The 27,378-nt window shown below is 40.5% G+C and overlaps 1 protein-coding gene across 3 annotated transcripts in view; it reads left to right on the forward strand.

Annotated features, from left to right (window-relative positions):
* npr2 (natriuretic peptide receptor 2) overlaps positions 1-27,378 on the forward strand; it is a 45,324-nt gene that overhangs the window by 2,355 nt on the left and 15,591 nt on the right. For all 3 annotated transcript variants that reach the window (XM_053853966.1, XM_053853967.1, XM_053853969.1), the window contains exons 2-10: positions 6,098-6,279; positions 10,498-10,611; positions 10,766-10,901; positions 11,029-11,123; positions 14,197-14,332; positions 16,175-16,259; positions 21,568-21,688; positions 23,564-23,638; positions 25,997-26,074. In XM_053853966.1, coding sequence (XP_053709941.1) covers positions 6,098-6,279; positions 10,498-10,611; positions 10,766-10,901; positions 11,029-11,123; positions 14,197-14,332; positions 16,175-16,259; positions 21,568-21,688; positions 23,564-23,638; positions 25,997-26,074 — 1,022 coding nt within the window. The remainder of the gene's footprint in view (positions 1-6,097; positions 6,280-10,497; positions 10,612-10,765; positions 10,902-11,028; positions 11,124-14,196; positions 14,333-16,174; positions 16,260-21,567; positions 21,689-23,563; positions 23,639-25,996; positions 26,075-27,378) is intronic.

Below are 27,378 nucleotides of genomic sequence, written 5' to 3' on the forward strand. Positions count from 1 at the left end.
AGAGAAACTATGCCTTTTCAAGTGCTTATCAGAAAAACAAACTATTTTGGGTCTGACTGTCAAATTTATAGCTCACAGACACAGTTCAATTCAATTCTTTTGGTGATATAATCTTAATCTAACGACACTTAAACAGCATTAGTGCTACTTTGTACGTGCATTGTAGTGCATTTTTCAAGAGAACCTCTTTAACAGAGAGTCATAATGTTATTTTTTTTATAAGAATTCAAATTGGATCTTTTGAAAACATCTTATGTATAGATAAGCAGCAACAAACGGTGACTATATGCTTCTGTCAAAAACAGAGCAGAGTAATTGAAAAGGTTTTGAAGAAAAGCTGCAGTACTCACATGAATGAGCGAAAGAAAGCAGGAACATGAAGTATATGAGGGTTGTTTCATTACAGAGAATGCGTGAAGCCTGAGTACTTTAATCCTCAAAATCCTTTGCAGTGATGTGGAAGAATCGCTTTTCTTAATTTTTCTTCAGATTTCTTTTTTTTTTTTTCAAAAACAAAAACGGGCTCTCTGAAATGGAGCATGTTCACACACATGAATACAAAGTCCAGTGTCTCAAGACCAAAAATGTAAAAGTTCAATGAGCAAAACACAGAAACAAGATCCATCAGCGCATGTGCACAAATTCAATCATCAGGTGAGTTTGGAGTATGGACGCCAATTCCTGCCAGGTAAAAAAAAAAACCAAACAAACTAAACTAAAGAACATAATCCAAACGTGATCATCGAAACTGATGTCAACTTCACCTGAGATCACGTGAATAGGGACCAGAAAGTGACTGACACATCATGTGCTGCAGCAGAGGCAGAAGACTGTGTAACAGCACATTCTACACCGGAGATGTGACACATTCATGGTATCGGTTTCTGGTCCATAATCACTGGATTTCAGGTGAAATTGACATCAGTGTTTAGATTTTTTTGTATTACTGTTACAATATATAAATAACAACGAGCATTTTACCTGAATTCATGAATTCTCCAGTTTTCCTCCCACAATCCAGGGCTTTTTCTTTTTGCCTCCAAGTTTTTCTTTTTCTTTTTCACTCAGCTGGTAAAAAAGACACATTTCTGTGAATGAATAGTACAGAACTGGTGGTAAAAACACACTCAGGGAACACCATGACAAAAAGTGCATAGAAGCACCAGGGAGGGGGGAAGAAGAAGTTACATGCTACAGGGAACAAGAGAACAAAGTGTGATCATTTAGTGTAGTGGAAAGCCTGATGTACATGTTGCTTGGCTAAGTCGGGGTGATCGGAAAGATGGGTGCGTGGGAGGTCACAACAACGGCCGTCACATTTAAACCCACAAACTTAACAGTTATAAAATCTTTGACTGCTGAAGGGCCTCATTGGCCTCGTATCGACAGCATGTTGGGTTATGGAATAGATTTATAATGGGGCCATATATGATGACATCATTGGCTACACGTAGCCTTGAGTTTGATACTCCTACACCAAATGTTCCCTTGAGTCCCTTGTCGGTCTCATGAAAAAACATCCAATATACTGCACTCCAGACATTGAGCTGTTTTGACGGTGGTCATAAATTAGAGCTGAATAAGGCATCACAAAGCAGAGAAAGGTGTGACCTACCTTTTGATCCTCAGCAGAAATGTGGGGCCGCCTGCATGAACTGGAGGTCGCGGAAGCTAGTGGCGTTGTCTGGACTTGTCCCGTCTCGTCGTCCTCTCCTTCTGCCAGCAGAGAAGCCCCAGGCTGGCTGAGGACGACTGGTCACAGCTGAGCTCAAAGAGCACGAAAGAGCGGGGCGTCTAATCATCAATGTTTTTGAGGTTTTAAACATCTGCAGGTCGCAATTCTTAATGTTCCCCATATTGACGCGCAACAATTATCATATAAACTGTGTTCATCTGAGAGTGTGACACCCAGTCCATTACAGTTCCATCATGTTGCCAAGCGACCCAAATGCATATCCATTCATGGACTTACAAAAGACACTTTTCACATGTGAATGGACATATCTGGCTTTGTGGAGAGTCTGCACTGCTCTGAATAGCGGCGCAGTACAATTACTTTTCATCTGAAAGCAGAATGCAACTACCTGAGAGCTGAGGCTTTTCTCACATCAGCCAATTTTAAGATGAAATGGCAGAAAAATAACCTGCATGCTGAGGGAGGATTACATCAGCCTTCGAACAAGACAGGCAGACACACGTTTTGACTTGAATGCAGCATAAACTATTATTTGATGTTTAGTCATTCACACATTAGATTAGGGAACATATAGTACCATAAATAAACTACTTATACGTAAGTGTATCGGCAGCATGTTGTTCCGTAGAATGCGATAGCCAACAAAAGTTCATGCCAAACAGCATCATAAATGACCATTAGTAAGAAGGTCATTAGTTTATTCAGAGTTCATATTTGTTCCTCAGTCTAAATATTTGTTCCTCAATCTCTAGCCATGATCGACCACATCTCTGCCAATTCATTGATGTGCACCTTAAACAGTCTGGAAATAAGTGCTTGTCCGAGGTTCCTAGAACAGGCTGCTCTCACAGTCTGGGTGTGGATAAACTATTTTAGCTGATGATGAATGGAAACAATCTGCTGCTAATTCTGCAAATGTTTTTAAATATATACAAAATGTAATTCTTTTTTTGTTTTTTGGGGGGTGTGTTTAATTAAAAGTAAAGGAATATGTTGTAAGCATTTTCGAGGTTCACTGAAAACTGGGAATTTTCCTGTATATATTATAGTCAAGTATTTGAAGCTATTTTGCATAAAACATAGCAGTAAACTCAAAGTAACGTTACATTTTCTCCGTCCGCGTGCACTCCAGACATGACTCTTGTCTCTGGGTTGAGTTTTACTGAACAAGTTTACTCCACGCGATGTGCAACAGCAGAAGCAGAGTGTGTTTCTCTACTCCAGGCAAACGTTAACTGAATATGGGGAATTAATTTAAATGCTAATACATACATTTTCCTGTATATATTACAGTCAAGTATTTGAAGATATTTTGCTTAAAACATAGCAATAATTGTCCCTGGGTTTACTCCACGCGATGTGCAGCAGCAGAGGCAGAAGAGTGTGTTTCTCTACTCCAGGCAAACGTTAACGGAATATGGGGAATTAATTTAAATGCTAATACATACATTTTCCTGTGTATATTTTAGTCAAGCATTTGAAGTACAGTAATATAATACAAAGCTTTTTTGAAACTTGAAAAGTAACAGTTATGTTTTTCGGCGTCCGTGTACATTACGGACACCAATTGTACACTGTGACAATTTTACTTCAGTACCTCAGCATGTCTAAGTCTATCAACAAATTCGACCTGTTATCGAACTAGCTAATATACTTTGTGCCTCAGGAAAAAAGTATCTAGACATGACAAATGATTTACAATGAAGCATGCCTTTGCTATGTTTAGACCATGCTACGATAAAAAGCTTTGCAAAAACATCACAATTAGAGTTTAGAGTGGAAGGATGAAGGAGAGTCTGCAGTCATCAGAAGGTCACTGGTTTTTATCACCAAATCTTCAGGTGAAATGCCCATGGGCAAGGCGTTCTAACTGCTCTAATTCCTCTCTGCGCCTGACAGCCCTGGTCTGAAGAGTTTGGGAGACAGACAGTTTGAGTCCAAAAAGGTTTTTTCTGCTTCCTCATTCCTTCACACACAATACTGAAGCAAGACAAATGTTGGCATCTGGTTTTAGAAAGTTGATGCACATCCATGATGGACTGCGGTCACAGCGACAGCTAATCCATCACAACACATTCCATATTCCATGGATTCCTCTGTGGCCCAGCTGATGACCTCAAACTGACTCGCTCTTTTACTTGTTACAGATGACTTATTTATTAATGTTAAAAAGCACAATTATTCAGTGCTAATTCCATCTTCATGATCTAATCTCAAGCAACGGTTTAGGATTATAGTTTCTGAACAAACAAGGAAAGGTGACAAGACAGTGTGTCTTCAGTTTCGGAAAGTGCCTGTGCTGTATATGATAGAGACAATATACAGGCAGACTTCACAATACCGCGACGTTCAGGATCAGACTCAAGGCTTAGCAGGAAGGTTGGAGCAATGCCTTATTGTGATTAGCATCTCACTGGAGTGGAACAAGTCGTACCAAACAATTTGGTGTACTTTCTGCTGAGGTGAAGTCTCTGCAGGTCTATCTGCTGTCAGAGTGCTGCCGCACAAAAGGACATTTCACTTCGAATGTCTGTGCATTTATTTTGGGAGCTGTCCAGGAGACAGCAAAACTGCTTGGCAGCGTGAAGCATGTTGGAAGAGGAAGAGGAGAGTCGGGGTCTGAGCAGGAGCTCATGAGGAAACGTCTGTGCCACACACACACACACATTCACAAAGGCACACAAAATACCAATGGAAAAAAAAAAGGTTTTTAAATACGTGACTGAACAGCAGGAGGGAGGCAGGCCAAAATGCTGCACGTTTGCTTCCTTCTATGTCATTTAACTAGTGCTGTTTGTCCAGTCAGCACATTCCCACACTTTGTCACACTATTAGCTGTAAAGAACAGTCAGGCTCCCCAACGTTATGTGAGGCAGCATTAACCAAATGCAACATAATCAAAGCATTGAGGCGCTTTAAAATGTTAAGGTGTGCGTGACGTTTTGCTTCACAGCATCTTCAGAAAGGTTCGCTCTGACCTTTCTCACTATTTTATTGGCTATGGTGATGGTTTTCGGCTACATCCGTGATGGTACTTAGTCTTGAACCATTGAAAGCTTGATCTCTTTCACTGTCTTTAAGACATGCAGCAGATGTTTTTGGGAGCGTATGGGGCTCGCGCCTCACGCCAAGATCTGGAGACAGACAATAAACCTCCATGAAACTGTCTACTGCTGTTCGAGAAAAAGCTTATTCATCGGGCCGCTGAAGGGTCAGCCGATTGAAATGGACCATCTGAAAATAAGGAAGAACAAATCCTTTCTCTTTCAATACTTTTTATGAATGAATTTATGAATACCTTTTATGAGTCTAATAGTGGATGATGGGAAAGTGCAGCATCTGTGTGGTCCTTCATCTGCTGGATGTTCTTCAAGGGGACACACTGTTTATGTCCAGATTATCCCCCAATTATCGTAACTCTTCTGATGTTAGAATCCTTATCTCTGGAGTGTGTCAGAATATGTCTGAAAACGTTTCAGTCGTGAATGATAAACATGTTCAATATTTACGTCCAAAAATATGTGTGTGTGAAGAGAGGTGCTCTGGAGCCACTCAAGAAGCGACCCAACAGAAAAATTGGGAAGCAAAGGAGGATGTTCGGTGATTTATTGAGTTGACAATAGTTGGCCATAAAAACACTAGTGTTTAATCATTGGAGGTAAATGTCACTGGGCAGCCGCCCTCCCTCGCTCCGTCCCTTGATATGTCCGGGGCATCGCGAGCAGTTATCGGGATCCTTAATGACTGGATCTGAAAAGACGCACAGATTGAGTTCAAACTTCCTGGGTGACTTCCAGGGGTCTTCTAGTTTGAGTCAAGACCAGTGGCATAGTGGTCAACCTAAGGGATTCTACAAAATATCATCATAAATATATATACATACACTTTCAATAGTCTTAAGGCTTTTACTTTGAAATACTGCATGAGCTTCAGTTCAAACTTCCTAGAAGACCATTGGATTTCTGTGTGTTTTGCTCTGAAATGGGCATCCCATTGGCATTACCGTAACACTGGCATTACACAAGCACTGTGGCGTTGTGAAGTTTCGTTGCGGTGTGACTCCGGTCAGTGTGCTTTTGATTGGTTGTTACAAAACCCCGTCCCCACCGTGGCCCCTGCGTGCTTCGGTTTGAGAGCCTCACTCTCCTCTGAATTAGAGCAGTGAGGTGAAAGATGCACTCTCAAGTACTCAGATCAACCCAAGTGGTCATTTGTAATCTGTAATTTATCATCATGTCATCATCCATCTAATGTATATTTTAGACATATTTCTAAAAGGAAATGATGTTTATGCTGGTGTTGATCAGGTGAATGTTGGAGATAAAAACGTTCTTGTTTTTTTCTTGACTATAATGGCAAACAACAAAACTCACATTAACTGATACCGATATTTGTTTCCAGTTGTGTACATCTGTGGCCCGCTGGACACCTTCCTGAACATCATGAAACTCTTCCAAAGTGATATCCAAGACCCCGAGAACTATGCCATTTTTTATCTGGACGTCTTCGCCGAGAGCCTGACGGAGTCCAAGCCGTGGCAGAACACTGCTTCAGACTGGGACGACCTCATTAAGGTTTTCAAGGTAAAGATAATGCACACTGACCAACCACTGACCTCAGCGTCCATGCTGACATTTGGACCAGTCATCCCATACAAAGACACGCTGGAGATAACAGAGGAAACATGGACTGTTATATTTCTATTTTTGATACAGTTATACAACTTTTTTAAAATTAATTCCAAGGTGTACTTCTGCATACATTTCTTAATGCTTCATTAAGAAATTTGTTTTAGAAATGCTGAAGTGTGGTTCCACAAGACTGTAACCCGAAGCCTGATCCCCTTGTTAAAACCCGACACTGCTCAGCCACCCAAGAGGGTTTTTATTGTTTTAATAAAAGTCCTAAACAGCGTGTTCCATTATGTCAGATGACTAAACAGAGGTAAAACAGGCTGGTTTAAACACAGCACTAAGGTCGGATGAAATCCCTGGGAGTTTCCAAACAGAAATAACATTTCCGTGCAGCCAAACCATTCATCAACAACGTCTGGAACCATAAATCCGCGACCATATCAGCTCCGGCACTAAGACTTATTTATCCTCAAAGTGTGCTGGAGGATCTCTGTGATTTTCAGACCAGTGTTTCTCAAAAGCCTGGTTCAGATTTTTGGCTCGATTGAGTTACAAGAATCTGCTGTAAAAGTTAGTGTCTTTTTTTTCTGGACTCATATTGCTGCTTTTCCTCTCACTCCTCATCGAAGTGTTACAAAGTAATGCATGCTTATTCCCAAAAATCATGTGACAAGTTAAATAATTGCAGATTTTAAAATGTTTTGGGTTCAGTTAGAATGTGCTCATACCATGTCTTCCCATGTGTTATTCATTAAAAATATGATCATTATTTGTTCGGTAGATCAATCATCAGCTCTTTGTAAACAGCATTTATTCATGCTGTTATACGTATAGACCATAAATTTGGGCAGACTTTCTTATACATCTACCACATAGATCGTCGATATTAACAGCTATAACACTAAATGTTGAGTTCTGTGACCTCAGATGACATGATTCATGTCACAGTTTTTTTTATCTACAGTGTTTATTCTGTTATTGCGTTGTCTATGTCCTTAATGTTTAATGTGGGAATGCTGCTGTAACAACCAAAATAAAGCCAATCTAATGTAATCTAATGTAATCTAATTTAATCTTTAGCTGTTCAGTCGACAGGGGTTGGACAAAATAACGGAACCACCATAAAGGTTTTTTTAGCTTTGTTTCTTTTTGTCCAAAGACAAAACAACCCCTGTATGTAAACAACTATCTAATATTTCAGCAATTATCAATTTCGATTTCTATAGCACCTTTCTGATGGACTTGCTTTGTTTAAAAGTTTCAAAAAATATTTCATAAAAATCTTTCATCTTAAGTCAAATTATTTTATCTGACGTGTGATCGTGCATGTGCTGCAAAGAACTAGTGCCCTGTATTGAACACAAGTGTAGATTTATGAGCAGCATCTGCAGTGGAACAGAGCCAAAATAAAGCGGACACCTCCACTACAGCCAAGAGTGACAACCAGAAAATCTGATTTACTTGAGTATGTTCAAATGCCACATGGGATTACACAGTTGCGTGAGCCTCTTTTTTTTCTGACAATATCATAGTGGTGAGACCCTGTAGTTTTACATGTCAATTCAGCTGCAACCATGAACTGAAACATTTCCAGGGAACTGTGGAATAGGAGTAAACTCTCCACCGCCGTGGTGAAATATTGAAGAGTTGTGTTCGTATTTGCTCACAGCTAAATCAAAATCACAAGCTGACAGGAATTGTCTGTCAAATTCATCCACGCAGACCTACCACCCCGACCACTGGCCGCTCAACCACTTACCAGGGAAAGATTCTTGTGTGACATTAATGAATGACCCCTCCTGATTCCACGGGAAGCCATTCCACTTAACAAGCGCTGCTGCTCAACAAAGCAGTCAGACTGTGAGGCTGGAATAAATTATCGCCTTAAACGTCGAACCGACTTCTCCTAATTTTCTTAATTGTGACAGACACTTCGGAGCATGATAATGACGAAGGTCTTTTACCAAAGATGTCGGATATGGTCAGATTGATTCCTGCCTGTATTCAACTGGCAAACCTTCATTTGTCTTAGCAAGAGCTTTTTACGTGCATTAATTCAGTCCGTCTTCCTGTTCTTGAATGTACGGATGCTTCCATTCCATTGCTGCGCACACTGAACCATGCATTTCCTGCTGTAATCCCCAGAGGTCAGATGAAGCTTTTGAAACGTCTTTCATTCCACCATCTTTTGTTCCGAGATGGTTATTTATCAGGTGATATTCCAGACTGCGGCGCTGTAAACACAATGACCTCAGTTTATCTGGAAACAAACCGACCCAAGCTCTGGCTCAACAACAGATCTTGGCTCCCATGATGTTGTTTGGGTAATTACTGTGCGCGGGAGCCATAACCAGACTTCCCTCTATAATGGCTCTTTGTGGTTGCTTTCAATGTAGAAAAAGACAATGTATGTCTTTCCAGTTATGCCGGAACTCACTGCATTGGAGCGTGTTTGCGTGACAGACACAGAAATCCCTCTGAAGATCGTGACATTTGGATGTAAGGTCTGAATGAGTCCTGCCTCTTGTGTGTCCAAACCTTAACAGTGGTGTATTTAGCTGTTTGATTTATGAGAGGTTTTATCCTTTTGGTTTAGAATAAGCAGGTTTGGGAATAGAATAAAGGGAACGTGATCCTATCTAACTGGGTTCATGGACCGCGTCAGTATCTGTTGATGATTAGCATTAAGGTCAGAAAAGAAGCAGAGGAACTTTCAAGAGTCAAATATTAGGAGGTGACTGTGAGTGTGTGTGTACATGCATTAATGTTCTTGTGTGGACCAAAGAAAGACCCTGAGCTTATGAGGACTCCGCTTTCATTTTGGATGGTCCACATGGTTTTAAAGATGAAAACGAAAACATAATGGGTTCAGTTTGGTTCAGAGTCCTGGTTAAGGTTAGCCATGTGTTTTGGTTGGTTAAATTACCAACAAAAGCTTTTTTTGTTAAATAATTTTGTCGTAGTCATTGCTCTGGTTTCAGTTCCTTAAAATTTTTTCATTCAGTCTTCTTCCCACTAGTTATCTTTTTTCCATTTTATTTTTCCAAATCCAGAGTTCTCATTAATATTGGCCATTTTTATATCCCATCCGTTTCTCCAGGTAATGACTTCTCCACAGATGGATTTCTGTAAAGCGATGCTCTTGATGTGTGCAAATTAGGGGTGGGATTCGATTAAAAAAATCTAATTATTTAGAGAATTTGTAATTGATTTATCTCAATTAATCGCAGTTTAATGGGATAAGAATAATTGCTAGAAGAAGCCACATTTTTCAATTGGAATGACTCTGGTATATTACTGAATCAAATGATGGACCCATACATACATTTAAACAGCAAAATATTGTTTATTTTGCATCAGTTTGACTATAAATCAGGATGGTGGCTACATTCAAGTTTTTACATCACCTTATTTAAACTGAAGCTCTTTTAATGTCTTGAAAATATTTGGATAAGAATTTCAATTTTACAAGAATTTCAAGTCCATTCAGAGTAGAGGAAACCCTGGTCACTGTGTAATGAAAAACACCCCTGAACAAAAGCAAACAGATGCTTTTCTTTGCTTTTGTTCAGGGATTCCTCCATGTTTGTTGTTGTTGTTATCATCCTAGCTGCCACGTGTCTTGTGCATCAGTGTGATCAGTGGACCAGGAACTCCTGCACTTACAAGGTTTCCCTGAGCAAACTGTTAAATTAAATTAAATTGAAAAGATTAAATGTGATAAAAATATTTTAATGCATTAATTACGATTAATTAATTAATCGCAATAAACACGTTAAAGTCCCACCACTAGTGAAAATATTTCCATTTTTTTTGTCTTTGTTGGGTGTTTCATGTGTCATGGTTGTACTTAACACCTCTACTGGAAACTCAAACTCCTATTCTTCCATATTGTGAATGTTTTTCTCTCCAAATTATCAGCACAGCAGTTTTCTTCATGGAGCACTTGTTCTTGAAAACAAAAAAAGAAAGAAAGAATAACAAAAATAACTAAATATGAGAGCTGAAATGCAAGGCTTATTTCATGATTGAGTACTGCATGACCAACAACAATGGTACGTTCTCACGTGACCGTGAGTTTCCACTGTCACTGATCTAGAGCTCACACTAAAGCTTCAAGATTTACAGACAATGGTAATGACCTTCTTCGCTTTTGTCTCTCTCCAGTCTGTCTTCATCATAACGTATCGGCCTCCTGACAATCCAGAATACAAAGACTTCCAGAGGAGACTCCATGCTAGAGCTCAGAGGGATTTCGGTGTGCACTTGGAACCTTCATTGGTATGTCACAGCTTCTTTAATCTTTTATTGGTTTTCCATGCGGAACCATCTGTACAATCTGCTTCCCTCTGGTCACCACTCAATAATTACCAAAGTGGCGTCAGGATTCCGAGGCTGAATTAGTTGAAAGAAACAAAAAACGCTTCTTTTGCAGATGGATTACATCGCTGGCAGTTTCTATGACGGCTTTGTGTTATACGCAAGAGCCTTGGAGGAGACACTGGCGGAGGGCGGCGCTCAGAACGATGGCATCAACATCACCATGAGGACGCAGAACCGTCAGTTTTGGGGTGAGCCCACTGCTTCTTCTTCTATCCATATGTCATTCAAGCAATACACAATACAAATGAGAAACTCGTACTGAAACAAAAAGGTTTGGAGCAAATGGTTGGTTAATATGCCCTGTTGTCTTTTCAGGGGTGACTGGTCTTGTTAAAACTGATCACAAAAATGCAAGAGATATAGACATCAACTTGTGGGCCATGACCAATCAGACCACCGGAGAGTATGGGGTGAGTTCATGCTATTTTCCTTATGTGATATAGGCTGTGGGCCCTGAGAAATGCCATGCATTCAGACTGTCAGAGCTATAAATTGTGTCTGCAGCACTGGCCTCCTCACAGAATGCCAATGTGATGTCTACATCCATGCTGAATACAACTGAATGAAAGTGCACTGAGTGATGGAAATTTTAGACTCTGGAGGTTGTTTGTCACTTTCATTTTCTTGTCACACATATAACGAAAATACAGAACTCGAACGCCCCCGAAAAAAAACGGAAAAAACGTAACGTGCGCAGACCGATCAGCGGACCCATGACACGCTTTGTTATTGCGTATAACGCAGCCTCTGTATGCAGACGTTAGCTACATTTACCGGCTGTTTTTTCTTTATATTGAGGTGTAAAACTGTCTCCACACTGGACCGTGGTAGAGTGTCACAGGGGAGGTGCTCGCTCTCCACACCTCTCCTCCAGGGTTTGATGTCCTGTTGTGGGCTGGAGCTGGGACAGGGATGAGGCGAGTCAGGGACAGAGCGTGACTTGGTTTATGACTTTGTCACAGCCAAACTGCACAGAAGCGCACATTCAGAGCTGGACACGCACCGGGCACCTCTTCACTTCTGGAGAGACGTCACTCACTCGGCAACCCCTCCCACATGCAGCGGCCACACACATAGAGGAACAGCGCACCTGCAGCAGACACTCTACATTCACTCCTACAAAAGACTATTTTAAGGCTTGGAACGCATCATTTCTTTTTCCATCAATGGTAATGGGAAAAATCCATTCGGATTTCAAACAAATATATATATATATATATATATATATATATATATATATATATATATATATATATATATATATATATATATATATATATATATATATATATATATATATATATCCCAAAGCTTTGATCAAACATTTCTTAGAGAAATCTGATTCGGTGACTGAACACGCTGTATCCTAGCAACACTCATGTCTACACTCAGTATCTTTTATCTTATCAGTCCAATAAATATATCCGCTCTGTGAACAAGATTCTTGTCCTTGTCCTTTTCAAATTCAACTTACGTTATTCAGTTTCATCGAAGAAATACAAACACACCAAAATGAACTCACGACTGCGGCTCAGGGGTCCGAAACTCTTTAATGCAGTCAAGAAATAGGGAGGGGGGGATAGCACATAATGTTAAAATATATATATTTCTTGCAATGTCTGGGAGATCAACACTTTCAGCAGGGTGCCCTAGACGTTCCTATTTCAAAGCAACCTCAGTTTGCCCTGGTTCCCCTTGTGCTTTTCTGGCTTATCTGCAGTGTAAAGAAACGGTTTGTTATCTTAAATGTGGACAGGAAAATTAAATGCAGGTCTGTCTCAATGATCTCATGTCTCAGTTGTTTTTGGCATGAAAAAATCCTAAACAATCCAAAACAGTTTACTTGAAGTAAACCTTCAATTAACCACAAAACAAACAACCATGATCTTGACTATAACCACAACTGTTCTCTGGCCACTCTCTCAACCTAGGAACTTGTGAGTGTGAATTTGCAGTTGTTTTAAAGTCTTTTCTCACTTGAGTTGTTACACTTTATTCACGTGTGTACATGCCATTGTGCCGCGAGAATATATAATGTTAAACAAGTGAGGGCCTAGAATCTGTGTCTGTTTGTGTGTGTGTGTGTGTCATGGGACAGCAGATGCTGGCAGGCCTCCATTTAGAATTTCAGAGTTGACTCGACCATCCTCAGTGAGGACCATCAGCTCACAAGCACGACACAGAAATACCGCAGCTATTTCCAACTGTGCCCCTCACCCACCACATCCTGCATTGTTTTGATGACCCTCTGTTGGTGTGTTGGCCTTGAAGGTTTAGGGTGAACAGCGGGATAACAGATGTCCCTCAAGAGGCTGTCCCGCCAAAATTTAGCATGAACCAACAAGCGGGAACAAGTTTGAAGTATCAAAAGTTTTAATCAATTCATGAAATTGTAAGTGTTGTCAGTTAGATGAGATTAGATGTCCTTTAGTTAAGTCTCAACACATACTAGTCCAAATTCTAAAACTTGTATCTGATAAAGTAGGGTAAAAAAGTGTAATAGAAACTTTAAAATGTACATTGTCGTAATTTAAACACATTGTATTTGATAGAGGATCACTCAATTTAACAGACAAAAAGAATGTTTTCCCAAACATTTTCTTTGTTTCTCATAGTCAAGTATGCAAACTAAATGTAAAACAAATAAAATCGTGAACATGTAAACAGAATACAGAATAAAAGAAACATTTCTGACTGATAACAAAAAAGAGTCACTACCATTCACCAAAAAATTAATGACAAAATTAAATGGACAAACAATATTGGCATCCAATGTTGCACTATGGCTTCATTCATTGCTTCATTCTAACGTTGAAGAAGCGTCCTGTCGTTTCTCAGGACGTTTCAAAAGCATGTCACCCCAGAAACTAAACGTTGCCTGTAGCATTAAAAGTTAACAATAAGATAAAATTGTGTGAGTGAGTGATTCACTTATTTCTCCCCAGGCTCCTGTCACAAAGCAAAAGGAAACCTGAGATAGCAACGATCACTTTGTCCTCCATGATGACGTTCAGATTTTTCAACTTGAGCGTCAGGTCCACTCCCTCTGCACCCGAAACACCTCTTCATTGACTTAACATGTAAATTCCCTACTTTTGATGATCAGTCCTGTTGGGTGTGAATGGAGCGGATAATGGGGGAAACTCCACAGGGGGCCAAAACAAAAGTCATGCATTTACCAAAGGGTTAATCTGACAGAACGAATTGTTGGAATGCATTATGGGACATAAGTGTGGGTGCTATAAAATGATGATGGACTACAGGCCATAAACTAAAGTTTCATAAGACGTTTGGGGCACACAGACCTCGCGTTTGACATACCAGATCAAAGCTTACTATGGTCATTATTTGAGGGCATTACGAGTGTAGTAGTAAGACAGACCGCTGCATCCTCCCTATTCTGTAAAGTTATGGAACAAGGTTCAAGTGAATGGGAGATTTCAACAAATTTAAAACTCCAAAACTGTTTTTCTGCTATTGCAGCTGGTGGCACACTACAATGGAACCACCAAAGAGATCATCTGGTCCCAGACTGAGCGAATTCACTGGCCCACTGGTGGTCCACCCCTTGATAACCCGCCGTGTGTGTTCTCCACAGACGACCCCTCCTGCAACGATGGTAAGGGTCACGTCTCAACACTCACATGTATTGTTCAGCAAAGGACGGCAGATAGTGTCGCCCATCAAAGCTTTGATTTCAGAGTCATGGGTGACTTCTGATGCTACCTGAGCCAGACCCATCACCACAAGGAGAGACACCCAACTAGGGGCGTCAATTGGGGGGTTTACCCCCTCTGTACCTTGAAATGTGGTATCTCCCAGCCTCCCCGATGACGTGTCGGAGGTCAGAGCTGGGTCATTGTTAGTAGCACAATTTGTTGTGCTGAACTAATGAACATAAAATAAAAAGGAAGCAATAGAGAACTTTGGATTCAAAAAGGCAGGTGGTCCAACAGCGAAGGGTGCACAACCAGGTATTGATGGCGGGATTCAGGCTGTTGACACTGTTAACTAACCAGATTGTGAGAGACATTGATCTCTTTTGTCAGATTCTTGCTTGGTTGCTAAAAAAACACCTTAAATAGCCTTGTTATTTAGCTTGATATTTTGAAATGACTCATGGTAAAATGCATGTATTTGAGTTGAAAATGAATCCACAAGAGCCACGGGAAGACGCAAACCATTATGCTATCACAAAGTCATGGGATCAGCAGGACTGTCAATATTCACATAAGCTCCTAGTCATGTGACCTTGGGTGGTAGTGTAGTGGTTAGAGCACAGCAACCTGTGATTCACATGGTTGGGTCTCCTTCTTCTGATCGAAGCATTTCATCGTGAGCCAGTTTGAAATATCTCACAGAACATCAAGGTCATTCACTGTGTTTTTCAACATCGTACTGTCTTTTACAACATCAGCACTCCAAGAAGATGCTCATAAAACATGTACATTTTTCTCAATACCGGGTTAGTTAGGTCCTCCTCCCTCTGCTGCTGTTGGACCCATCGACAGCATTTTTCTGGGTGAAAAATGAATACAAAGTTCACCACTGCTTCCTTTTCATCACTTCGCAACAATATGATGAATGATGAATACTAGGGATGCACCGATAGATCGGACGGCCAATTTATCAGCGCCGATATGGGCATTTCTGACGTCATCATGATCGTCCAATCAAAAATAAATTTTTATAAGATGCTATTTATATTCATGCATGATGAGAAATGTTATTACTCTTTAAAATTTGACGTCACAATGTTAAAATGACAAAACAAAGCAGGAATTTCTCCAGAAAATCACACTACTTGTGAAGCCCTCTGTTGAGTTTGAGCTGTTCATTGTGCATTGAAAAGGGAATAAAATGTATTTATATAATAATAACCTTGCCATTTCTTTATTGTTTTTTTTGCAATGTTTCCTACACAGTGTTGTTCAGTATTGTCATTTAGGAGGTTTGTGAAATTAATCTAAAAAAATAAAAAATACAAAAATTAATAAATAAAAAATTGTGACTTTGGTGTATGGTTAGTTGGTGAAAAATAAAAGAAAAAAACCATTCAGCATAAATCTATATCGGCCTGTCGGCCATCAATGACCCAACACTGACCTCTGCCTCAGGAATTTAAAAAACAAACATTTACATTTTCCCATGAGCCAATGGTAGCATCCATTCTCCGGCACACCTGATAAACCTCACCTCGGTGATCTCGGCCCAATCTCGGCAGTCGTAGAACTCGAGGGTGAGAGATCAGTGTGTTAAACTCACTAATGGATGTGATGTTACATCTGCTGGCACAATTAGTCGCCATCAGTTGTGTGGACGTCTGTGTACGCAGCTGCAGACCAGGAAGTGGCAGCTGTGCTTGACAGTCCATGTCTGCTCCTGCCTTTCTATATGAACATCTGTCCGGCATATGAGCTGCAACATACTGAGGAAGCATTCTTCTGCCGCCTGTTTCCAGGTCATCTGACCGTTCTGGGTATTGTGGCGGTGGGTTCTGGCTTGGCGCTCATCATTTTTGGAATCTCCAGCTTCCTCATTTACAGGTGAGTTCATCGGCGTGGTGCTGACGTCGCCCGTCTGTGCTGCTTCTGAAAATCCTAGACAGACATTGAAAAAAAAAATTGCTTAGGTTCTGACAGTTATAGATTGTTGCCATGGGTACTGGTGCGTTGGCACAATAGTCGCAGTGACTGCGGCTCGGCAGCCGTCAATGTGAAAGCAGTGTTTTGACAGCCGAATGAGCTCAAAAGGCTGTTATTACTGGATAGTTACTAAGGAGCATCAACTTGTGTAAACCACTGATTATGTTTTTATTTGCAGTTAACCCTTTTGAGCACTTGTATGTTTAATGATAATTGAAGTGTCGTGATGATAATAAGCTCCTGGTTTGGGGTTTATTTAAACTAGCAAGCTCAATAAAACAAAAGCACATTGTGAAAACAGTTACAAGGTTCCAGTGCCAAACCGCGGGTTTAAAGTGTGCTTCTGCTGAGAAGGTTCTTCCACCACTTTCTTGATGTGCAATAAATATGGACGTGGGGGTTCTGGCGTCCTGGTGGTGTACTGGTCAGTCAGGCCAGTCCAGGGTTCTTCATCACTTTCTCTCGATGTCTCCATGGCTTCATTTGTGCTTGGTCCATCTCCTCATCAATATTCAGAACAGACATCAAGGTTTTCAAGCCCTGATGGCGTGGTTTGCGGTCTGTATGTGCCTGCCGTCGACTTTCGGTGGACGTGAACGGACGGGCGATCTTCTGACATTTGCCTTCAATCGTAATCTCGCCTTTCCTCTGCTCATATTCTCTTTCCACAACTGTTACAGCATGATGGTGTTGCTCTGTCCTGAGAAGCCGGGGTGAAACTCTCGTTTGTCTTTGGCACCACACGGGGAATCATGAAGTGTTTTTTCAAGGATGCAATCGTGTGTCTTAAATATTAAATTTCCCTGCAAATATGTCTTATATAAGTCAAAGTTAAATATATATATGAAATAATTCTACACATCAAAACAACACATCAAAAGTGCAATTGACTCTATTCAGTCTTAGTAGTGAGATAGTGAATAATTCAGCGAGTCGGTCAACAAAACTCAAACCTGTGGTGGTTGTTTCCATGGCGCATTATACAGTACTACTTTTAAGCATTGCCAAGTCACAAGTTTAACGTATGAACTTTGATTTTTGCTTTGCAAAAGCACTTTTTTTGCTTTATGTTATGGTATGAATGCAACCTCCAACACCAGCCGTATTTCACCCTAACAGTTCTTCAATTCAATGAAGAATATTAAGGACAGGAGCTGTTTTTCAGATATTGCTTTGAATCCCTGACTTACCCTGGTTGGAACCAAATAATGGAATATTCAAACACAAAAAGACAAAATCACAAATTGAACCTCACGTCATGAAAGAAAACAAACCTACGGAACTTAAGTCAGTGAGCGCATCATCCAGCTTTTGGTATACATACGTAGATTTGACAACCTCCATTTCTGCTGCTTATAACTCACTCAGTCGAAGCTGAACATTGCCGCGTCCCCAAGTGTTTTCAACCTCATCGCGCGCTCAAACCTCCTTTAATTACACGAGGTACGCAGCCAACTTAGCGCTGAGCCTCTGCAGTGGGTGCTGAATGTCACGGCTAAATCTGCGGACGGATCTCAGCAAATGAATGTCGCTATTTTTACATTTTTCATTAGTTATGTCTATTCACGTCGTGCGCAGGAAGACGCCCTCAGCAGAAAATAAAAAGCTGTTTTTGGTCACGTTTGTTATTGTAACCATTAACACGCACTAGTGTTAATCAGCAGCCTATCAGAATGGATTTTGATCAGAGGAATGGTGGAAGACAGACGGAGGAGCAGCTGTCCACCTGAGGTAAATCTACAAAATCAGACTCTGAGTTGATCATGTATACAGAAACTACAACACCAGACTGCTGAGCATCGTTCCTGAGACAGTGACGGCTCTCTTTTCCTTCTTTCTGCAGCTTCAGCAAGCACAGCACGCTTTCTGAACAAGCTCATGCTCCCGGACACTTGGCAGGTACGCGCCATGGAGTTTTATCTTTCTATATCTCCGTAAACGTCTTCTAATCTAACAGCAAAAAGCGTCTTGTTCTGAATGCCTGAAAACGTATTGGCTTGAGCAACACACTTAAGACCTTGAAACTGTGAATCTAAACCTCATGTTCCAGACATTTCAACCTCACACCACAAGACTTCATAAGTTCACACTCTTGGACATGTTATTCACTGTGGTAATAAAATCATCAGCGTTTTGCAAGGCACCACTCGTTCCTTGGCGTGAGGAGGACCAGGAAGGTTTTCCATCTATTGGGGCAAATCAAACAGATCTAGTGAACAGTGGTATTTTTCAGGCTACTACGCTGTAACACTCTGAACAGTGCGTAACAATGTAACATGGTGACATGGCCATGTAAATACATGCGGTGTTACCATGCTAACTTTGAAAGCAGTTGTGAGACAAGTGGGAACTGTTGGTCAACCAAAGGCTGCAGGAAAACAATACAGATTTCCGCTGCTCTTCATTTGAGAGAATCCTGGCCTCCATGTCATTTCAGTAGCTGCTATATATCTTTAGATCTTTTTCCAGTAGATCATGGCGACAGCACATTCACATGAGTCTTCAGTTAGTACTAGATTTAAAATAAGCTGGAACATGATTTTAGATTTTAGATTCAATACTTAGCATTCAATTTGGTTTGGTCAATTTGGTCATTTCTCCATTAATGTCCCATGTTGTTATTGTGTGTGATGTTCTTTTTTTAATGCCTGAAATAAACATTTATGTATTGAATTACTACGTGTGCAGGCTGCTTGTTAACGTTGCTTTAATTTAAAGTATTTAATTTTGACGTGGTGCCATTGTAGAACAACCGACACTAGAGTGCGTGTAGCAGAAGCCACTATGGAAATGTAGAATGAAGACTATATAAAGCTGTGTAGTAGCATCAATGCTGTTTAAATGAACACACTGGGCACAAACACATTCATATAACAAGTTCAAACCGTGATAAAAACAGAGCTAGAATAGAAATAGAGTAGGAGTCCTGATGGTAGGTGCACATGCTGTAGGTGCTATTGTAATTACCATTGGTGAAGTGGTGTTACCGCATCATAGCAAAGGTTGATCTGATACAGAGTGTAAGCACCGGAGTTCAAGTGACTGTGTGTGGAGAAGAGTCTGAGGACGCCGCGTATAAATGTAGCTCCAGTTTACAGAATTGTGAATTACAACGGTGGCTGAGACAAATCAAGCCACCACTGATGCGGTCATCTAGATAATAGGTCTTAAAGTGTCGGAGATCAGAAGCAAAAGGCAGGATCTGCATGCAAGTATAGACAGAAGCAGTTTTGGACAGTATGGGGAGAGCTAGGGACATAAATGCAAAACAAACTATTCAGTTATAGACTAGAAGTGTCACATGACAAGGCAGTAAAGTAAAGTGACTGAATGCTGAATATAAATATGCAAATATTACATGGGCCAGTACCAGAAGTAGACCAAGCAACCGGAGTAGACAAGCTCCGTAGTCCACAGGAACCTAAGCACATCTGCAGACTCTCTCACACGTCCAATATTAAACACTAAAAATCCCTTCCTGTTTCCACAGACCCCAAAAAAGCTTGGCCGATGGACAGAGAGAATCAACACGACCTTTGAGTGTCATCTTTAAGTTGATCCAGCTGCTCACTACTTTGACCAGCAAACGCACCACTAACAGTTCAACCAATGACACAGGAATTCCGCACGGGTAGAATATTTTAATATATATATATATAAATATATACGGATTACCAAAGATGTTATCTTTTCCTACTTTATATTTTATGCTGCTTATGTAATGCAAGAGTTTTTTAATTCACGTCTTGGGATTCAGGGTTGAAATAGGGACCAAATACTGTGAAAACATATATTTTATCTAAGAAAGTGGTGTTGATCTGGGGGATAAATGTCATGGATTGTTTTGAAATGATTGTTGTATTCAAGTCATGTGCAATTAAATAAAAGATAGTATGTCTGAAACAAATGTGTTCTTGTTTTGCTTTAGGTTCTGCAACTGTCTTGTTTTGACTTATTGTTATTATTCTTATTATTATTACTGATAGATGTATATTGATTTTAAATATTTTAATTAAAAAAAAATCCCCCAAGTTGTAAAACAATGTGATTAAGGTGCTGAATATTTTGAGCGCTGATACGATACAAGCAGGTGACAATTAAATTGCATTTTTAGAACTGACTCAGTAGAAAAAACTTTGGCTGTCCCTGGTTGACGGTGGCGGGCAGCAGCAGTGTGACGGTACTCAGTAGTGGCTCTGCTGTTTTGATGGCAGGGTTGGTCTCGGAGAGGTATTCACATATGGGACTTATGAAACAATAGACCCACTGTGGAGCCCCACACTTTGCCCCTCTGGCTGCCAGAAGTTTCTAAACGAGGCTCTTTAAATAGAAAAATACCTTTTTTTTTCTCTGCTGGTGCTGGAGGGCGCCGCTGCTTTAATGGTCTTTCCTGTCCTCCACACGGGTCTGGAGCAGTTGTAAACACAAGTCTTCTGGCTGCTGAGAAGCAGAGAGCTGAGATGGGTCGGGGCCGATCTAAAACATGATATGTGAACGCTGAAATCATTTTCCGCAGACATCTGGAAGCGTTTTGCACCTTTTTGGAATGAAGGTAGACTGTTTGGGCTCTGCTCGTTTGTCATTCTGAAGTGTCTGACATTGAAAATGATTTTTTTTTCTCCCTCTTCCCTATGGAACAAAGAAACATTCAGGGACGTCGGGAAACTTTTTTCAGTTCGGTAAATCACTCTGAGATTTACTGCAGATGTAGACAAGTGCTTGTAATAAGAAGATTACTTAATAACGGTCAAATGCATGAATGAATGACGGATCGCAAGCCTCACATTCACACTGACCATCACTGGGATGCTCAGCAAGAGCAAACCGAGTAGAACAACAGTGAAAACAGTGTATGTAGAAATAGCAACAGAGGAGCATTCACTTCCTTCAGAGATGCATTTAGTCGTTGACTGCGAAGGACAGAAACTGGAAGTCTTATTTATTATTATAAAACTGTATAATTCACACACAATACTTAGCTGCAGGAACTTCATTAATATTTAACTTCACTTGGGATCATTTATTACAATTGTTTAAACTGTTTATTCATACTTTACTACCGTTGCTAACTAGCAAGCACAAAGCTAAATAAATGACGATAATCGTGGGTTTTGGTTTCAATATGTAATGACATGGACACAAAGGAACAAGTATCTTAATATATTTTATGTCTAATAATATCAACTAAAATCTCTTTTGGCCTGTGCAGGAAACTGAAGCTGGAGAAGGAGCTGGCTGGAATGTTATGGAGGATTCGTTGGGAGGACCTACAATTTGAGAGCCCCAATAAATATAACAAGCTAGTGGGAAGTCGCCTCACCCTCTCACAGGTAAGTCAGCTCAAAAGTTCTTGTCCTATGAAGTGAAAGTCTGGCTGCTGACGTTTCTGATCTTCATAGCTCTCTCATCCACTATAACTGAAACTACTGATTTGAAATCTACTGTTTTGTTATTGTTCTTTAATGTTTTGTTATATATATATATATATATATATATATATATATATATATATATATATATATATATATATATATATATATATATATATATATATATATATATATATATATATATATATATATATATATATATATAAATACAGTGGAACCTCGACCAAAATCCGTTCCAGAAGGCCGCTCAAGAAGTGAGTTGGTCGAAATCTGAATCGATTTTTCCCATTACAAGGAATGGAAAAAGAAATAATGCGTTCCAAGCCTTAAAACAGGCTTTTGTAGGAGTGAATGTAGAGTGTCTGCTGCAGGTGCGCTGTTCCTCTATGTGTGTGGCCGCTGCATGTGGGAGGGGTTGCCGAGTGAGTGACGTCTCTCCAGAAGTGAAGAGGTGCCCGGTGCGTGTCCAGCTCTGAATGTGCGCTTCTGTGCAGTTTGGCTGTGACAAACTCTACCACGGTCCAGTGCGGAGACAGGAAAGGTTTTACACCTCAATATGATGAAAAAACAGTCAGTAAATGTAGCTAACGGGACACGTCTGCATACAGAGGCTGCGTTACACACAATAACAGCTGATCGATCCGCGCACGTTATGTTTTTTCCGGCTTTTTTCGGGGGCATTTGAGTTTTTTTTTTGTTTGTTTTTTTATGATTTAACTTCTCATCATTCAAAACTAGCATTTTTATTCCAATTTTTACCACCAATTCAATAAATGTCAAGATTGTCTCAACTGTTTACAGAGCCGATTATCGAGACAAGTTGACTTTTCACACACCCCAGGATTGTCTTATAGGATAATCTTGTAAGAGTTAGAATAATCAGGGGTTTATCTATGGTGGTCACTTATGCTCACTTAATTCAGACTTCCACTTCTACCAGTGCATTTGTCCTCACTCTTAGTTTTAGCTATTGGCGATGTCATTCGGTGTCACACAAGACTTCAGAAATGTGTGTTTGAAAGGCATGAGATGTTTGGGCAGGAAAACCTCTTATTACAAGAGGCAGTCAATGAGCCTGGCTCTCGCAGACTTGCTCCTCACCAGTAAGTCCAGATCTCCTCATGATTTCCCAAGACACCGTCCCCTCTGCTCCTCCAGCACATTGTTAATTAGATGGAAGCTTTGTTTGCTTCCAAGGGGCTTTCTCTTCAACCTAACAGCAGAAACTGGCTTTTGCCGTGTGATAAATGATTTCAAATGTGGATTGAAGAAGATATTCTTTTCTGTTCTTTGCAATTATTCAACGCTGCGTCTCCGCCTGCTGAGTCAAGCCTTTATTAGTTTACACATTCCTGAATGCTTTCCTGGCGGTTTATGGAAGGTGGCTGGGTTTGTGGCGGCATATAAAGTGATTGTTCAAATAAGCGTCAGCCAGACGTTGGTTTCTTCGTATGTAACATCAGCTCACGTTCTTCAAGTTTCAAGTGCTCTAAGAAATGCGTCTCCCACACATGCTAACCATCAGGAGGAGCACGCACCTTTTTCATTACGGCTCCCATTCCAGAGATTCTGTGCGAAAATACATTTTCCAGACCAATGTACACTTTCCAGCGTGTGTTTCCAATATTTGCATTCTATGCAGACGGTTAGTGAAGCCACTGCGCTCAGCGCGCCCACTAAAGACTACAGCTCAAGGACGTCAGTCGGCGTCGGGGTGGAAAAAAACATTCCTGTTAATTTGAACGTTGCGATGTGAGCATATCAACAATGACATTTCATCTCACTGTTTTTTTTTTATCTTCTTTACTTCCTCAGCGAGGCTCCAGCTACGGCTCCTTGATAACAGCCCATGGAAAATATCAGTTATTTGCAAAAACGGGCTATTTTAAGGTAAGCTTTAGTGAGTTCTGACATTTTCAACTCCCGCACACTCCTTTCCCACCCACACATGTGCACACAGAGCTGCAGAGCAGAGAGAACGCTGGCGTGTAGGCGAGTTCATGTAGTCGAATGTGAGCGCCACAATGCGTCAGTTTTGTTTCTGCTCGCTTGCCGAGCAGTCTGGAGTTGGACACACACTTGTTGCTGCGTTTAATTGATCTGCTCTGAATGGAGGAGGATATGTGACAAACTGCAGCTGCTGCATACTCAGATCTTTGTATGGTGAACGCTGATGCCAGGCACAAATAACCTGCACACAAAAGCCACACAACACGGAATTCATGGAACACTACAGACAAACAGGATTCCCAGGGAAATAAAAAGCTATCATTCTTAGTGTGTGTGTCAAAGAGAAATCTATAATTCAGCCTCTAATAGATGTGCTTGTGTGCTCATCTGCATTTGATGAAAAGATGAACTGCAATAGATGATTTGAAGCAGATGAGTAAAAAGTATCTGGGGGAAATTAGTGAGGCATTCATTTATGGGAAGGAGAAGCAAAATAAAGGCGGCAGTGAGAAGCGAGAAGATGATAACGGAAAATAAGGATCATGTATGTAGCTGTGTAGAAATGTAGTCAGGACATGTGTGCATGTACGTATTCATGAACGTCATTAAACAGAGGGTTAGTGCTCCAGCAGCTGCAGATGCTTCATGACGCGTTGGCTGCTCGTATCCCTCCTACACTCTATAGAAGTCATGCAGTTATAGATGACCTGATCATCCACATCTTTAACTCACTTCCATTTTCCAGATTTGTGGTGGGAAATGCTGTGATGAACAATCGCAATGAATACATGAATGAATGAATCCAGTATGTTAAACTTCCATGTCACATGGTTTTGAATGAAGTACAAGGTTTCCACTTGATCCTGTTCCTTGCTGTGACAGTGATTCTGCATCTGGACAAGTAAAGAGTCAAACGCATCACTTCACACACCACACTGTGCCTGCTCTGTTGGCAGCAAAGAAAGAGCACCAGAGTCTAGAATGCAATGCATTTGGGCAGCAACTTGACACCGGTGATGCCCTGATATTCTGATGATGATTCAGCAGAAATGTTACTGTATATTAGTTTCAGTTTATGTTCGGAAGTCAGATAAAGGAGATGATGGATCTGGTAGTTGAGGAAACTAGCAATGTGCAAGTGAGGGTAGTTCTGAATAGAATGAAGAGCAGGAAGGCAGTTGCCCAAGACGACGTTCCAGATGAGGTGAAGACTTCTTTAGAAGAGTCAGCAGTGAACTTTCTGACCTGACTTTTCAATATGATATGAATATATCGGGTGAGAGGATGACAAGTCAAACACGAACAATGAGTATTCTCAGAGCCGTAGCAACTGTAGAGGGATAACATTGACGTGTCTCACTATGGAGTTGTGGGAAAAAAGTGATTCAATGAGCAAGAGTATGGTTCCACAAAGAGGGACACCACAGATCCAAAAATGTGCTCTGAGGATCTGAAGGTGTTGCGCTACGTTTTTAATCTACAGCAAGCTGGTGACATAGTTGACAAGTGTAGTGTCGTATGAGGAAGTCAGGAGCATCTGAGAAGTATGTGAGGGTTGTGCTGGACATGCATGAGGACAGTGAGACAGTGGGGAGGTATGTTGTTGGAGTGAGAGAGGGATTCAAAATGCATCAGGGATTGGTCCCTTTTTGCTCGATTTCATTATGGATAGACTGACAGACAACATCAGGGAGGCGTGTCCTTGGACCATAATGTTTGCTGATGTTGCATAATGTTTGCATATAGTGATCTGCGGTGAGAGTGAAGATGTGTACAACCAAGAGCGTATACAGGTGAAGATGACGGAGTAAAGGAGTTTTGGACAGAGAATAAAAGAGTTGAGCAGGAGAATGCTGGCAGGTTGGAAGGTTTGAGATGACTGTTGGGGGTGCTACGTGACAGAAGAAGAGGAGCTATAGTGAAAGGGAGTCGCTAGAGGACAATACTCAAGCCTGCCACCACATAGAGACAGCAGCTCTGACTCTAAGACAGAGTGTATGAGCTAAAGATGCTCTTCATTGGGAGTGACTAGGATGGACAAGAATAGAAATGAGCATTATCGAACAGACAATACATAAATGCTCATTGGAAGGGGATGAAGTTCGCAAAGGGAGACCGGACTCCTGCTTTAGACTTATTGTGAGGAAAGATAGGGGACAAAGAGTGTTAGAAATAGACAAACTGGCTAAAAGAAGACGCATCTTCTGACAGGAAATGCTGTAGAACGATCTTTGAATCACTCAATGACTTGATGAGTATAATAGTAAAGAATAAATGTGACTGTCTCCTATGTTTCAGGGGAACTTGGTTGCAATTAAACATGTCAACAAGAAAAGGATTGAGCTCACCAGACAGATGCTCCTCGAACTCAAACACGTGAGTATAAAACACGTCTTTTTACCTTCTTTTAAAAATGGAATTTGTTTAGACAGTAGTTATCTATGGCTATAAAGTTGCACCAGTGCAGGGCAACTTCGCAACATACATGAACGATTTTTTTTTTTTTTTATGACTTCAGCTCTAACTACACAAAAGCTATTGTAGGCAAGAGGAATCAGTGAAACCAAAGTAATGGATGTACATGACTTGCACACATCAGTATATGCCAAGGTTTCTCTCACTAACACTGTCAACGGTACGAACAATTAGCCACGATGTTGATCGGTCAATGCAAAAGTCAATATGTGAATCGAGAGAATTGAGTTGTTTTTCACTTCACTGCTGTGGCTGTGCTGCTTATGTCAAGTGGCCTTCAAAGCTGGACTGACAAAACTCTACTCTACACTCCGCAATGAACTCAACTCAATTTCTAATTTTCTTTTTTTTGCATAAAAACATAACCCACCTCTACACTTTTAAAATGTCAATCTTTTTGCCTCCAGCGACAAATCCTACACTGTTTAGGTGCATCTCAGGAAACGTGTTTTTTATTCTAGCGCAGACTTAGTAATCCAGCAACATATAGACTCATTGATCTCTAAAATCCACACCATATGTCTGATGACGGAAACAAGTTAATCTTTTCCACAAAAAAGAAAAACCCACTTCCTTCATGGACAGCTCTCTGTAAAACTCTTACCTCATCCTTGACAATTTATTTGCCCTCCACTGCATGAGCCGACCAGGCGGCTCCCCTTATTAGGGATCCTGAAACATTTGTGTGCACAAGTGGAGTATAATCCTCTAACTCCTCTGTGCACGTGCCAATTGTAGCTCTACTAGCTCCATTACAGTGCGGATAGTACACAGTAGAAAGTATTTTTTAACTCATTTGCATGCCATAATCCTTTTTTACATCATCCTCATGCTGGGTCATTTATGAGGAATAGATTTTATGATGGATAGATTTTAGTGTCCAACATGTGTCAAGTCCTTGATGTATCAGATTTTTTTTTTATTCAAGTGGGATGTTTTCCTCAATTATAATTGAAATGTTTTTAAATGATCGACACCCTTAAAATGAGCACAGTCGTGTTATATATATCTTTATCTCTCTCCCTCTCTCTCTCTCTCTCTCCCTCTCTCTCTCTCTCTCTCTCTCTCTCTATATATATATATATATATATATATATATATATATATCTCTCTCTCTCTCTCTCTATATATATATATATATATATATATATATATATATATATCAATTGATAGGATCCTAATGATAGAAAATAGACATTTGTTGA

This window comes from Synchiropus splendidus, chromosome 1 (assembly GCF_027744825.2).
Source record: "Synchiropus splendidus isolate RoL2022-P1 chromosome 1, RoL_Sspl_1.0, whole genome shotgun sequence".
In the NCBI taxonomy this organism is placed as follows: Eukaryota; Metazoa; Chordata; class Actinopteri; order Syngnathiformes; family Callionymidae; genus Synchiropus; species Synchiropus splendidus.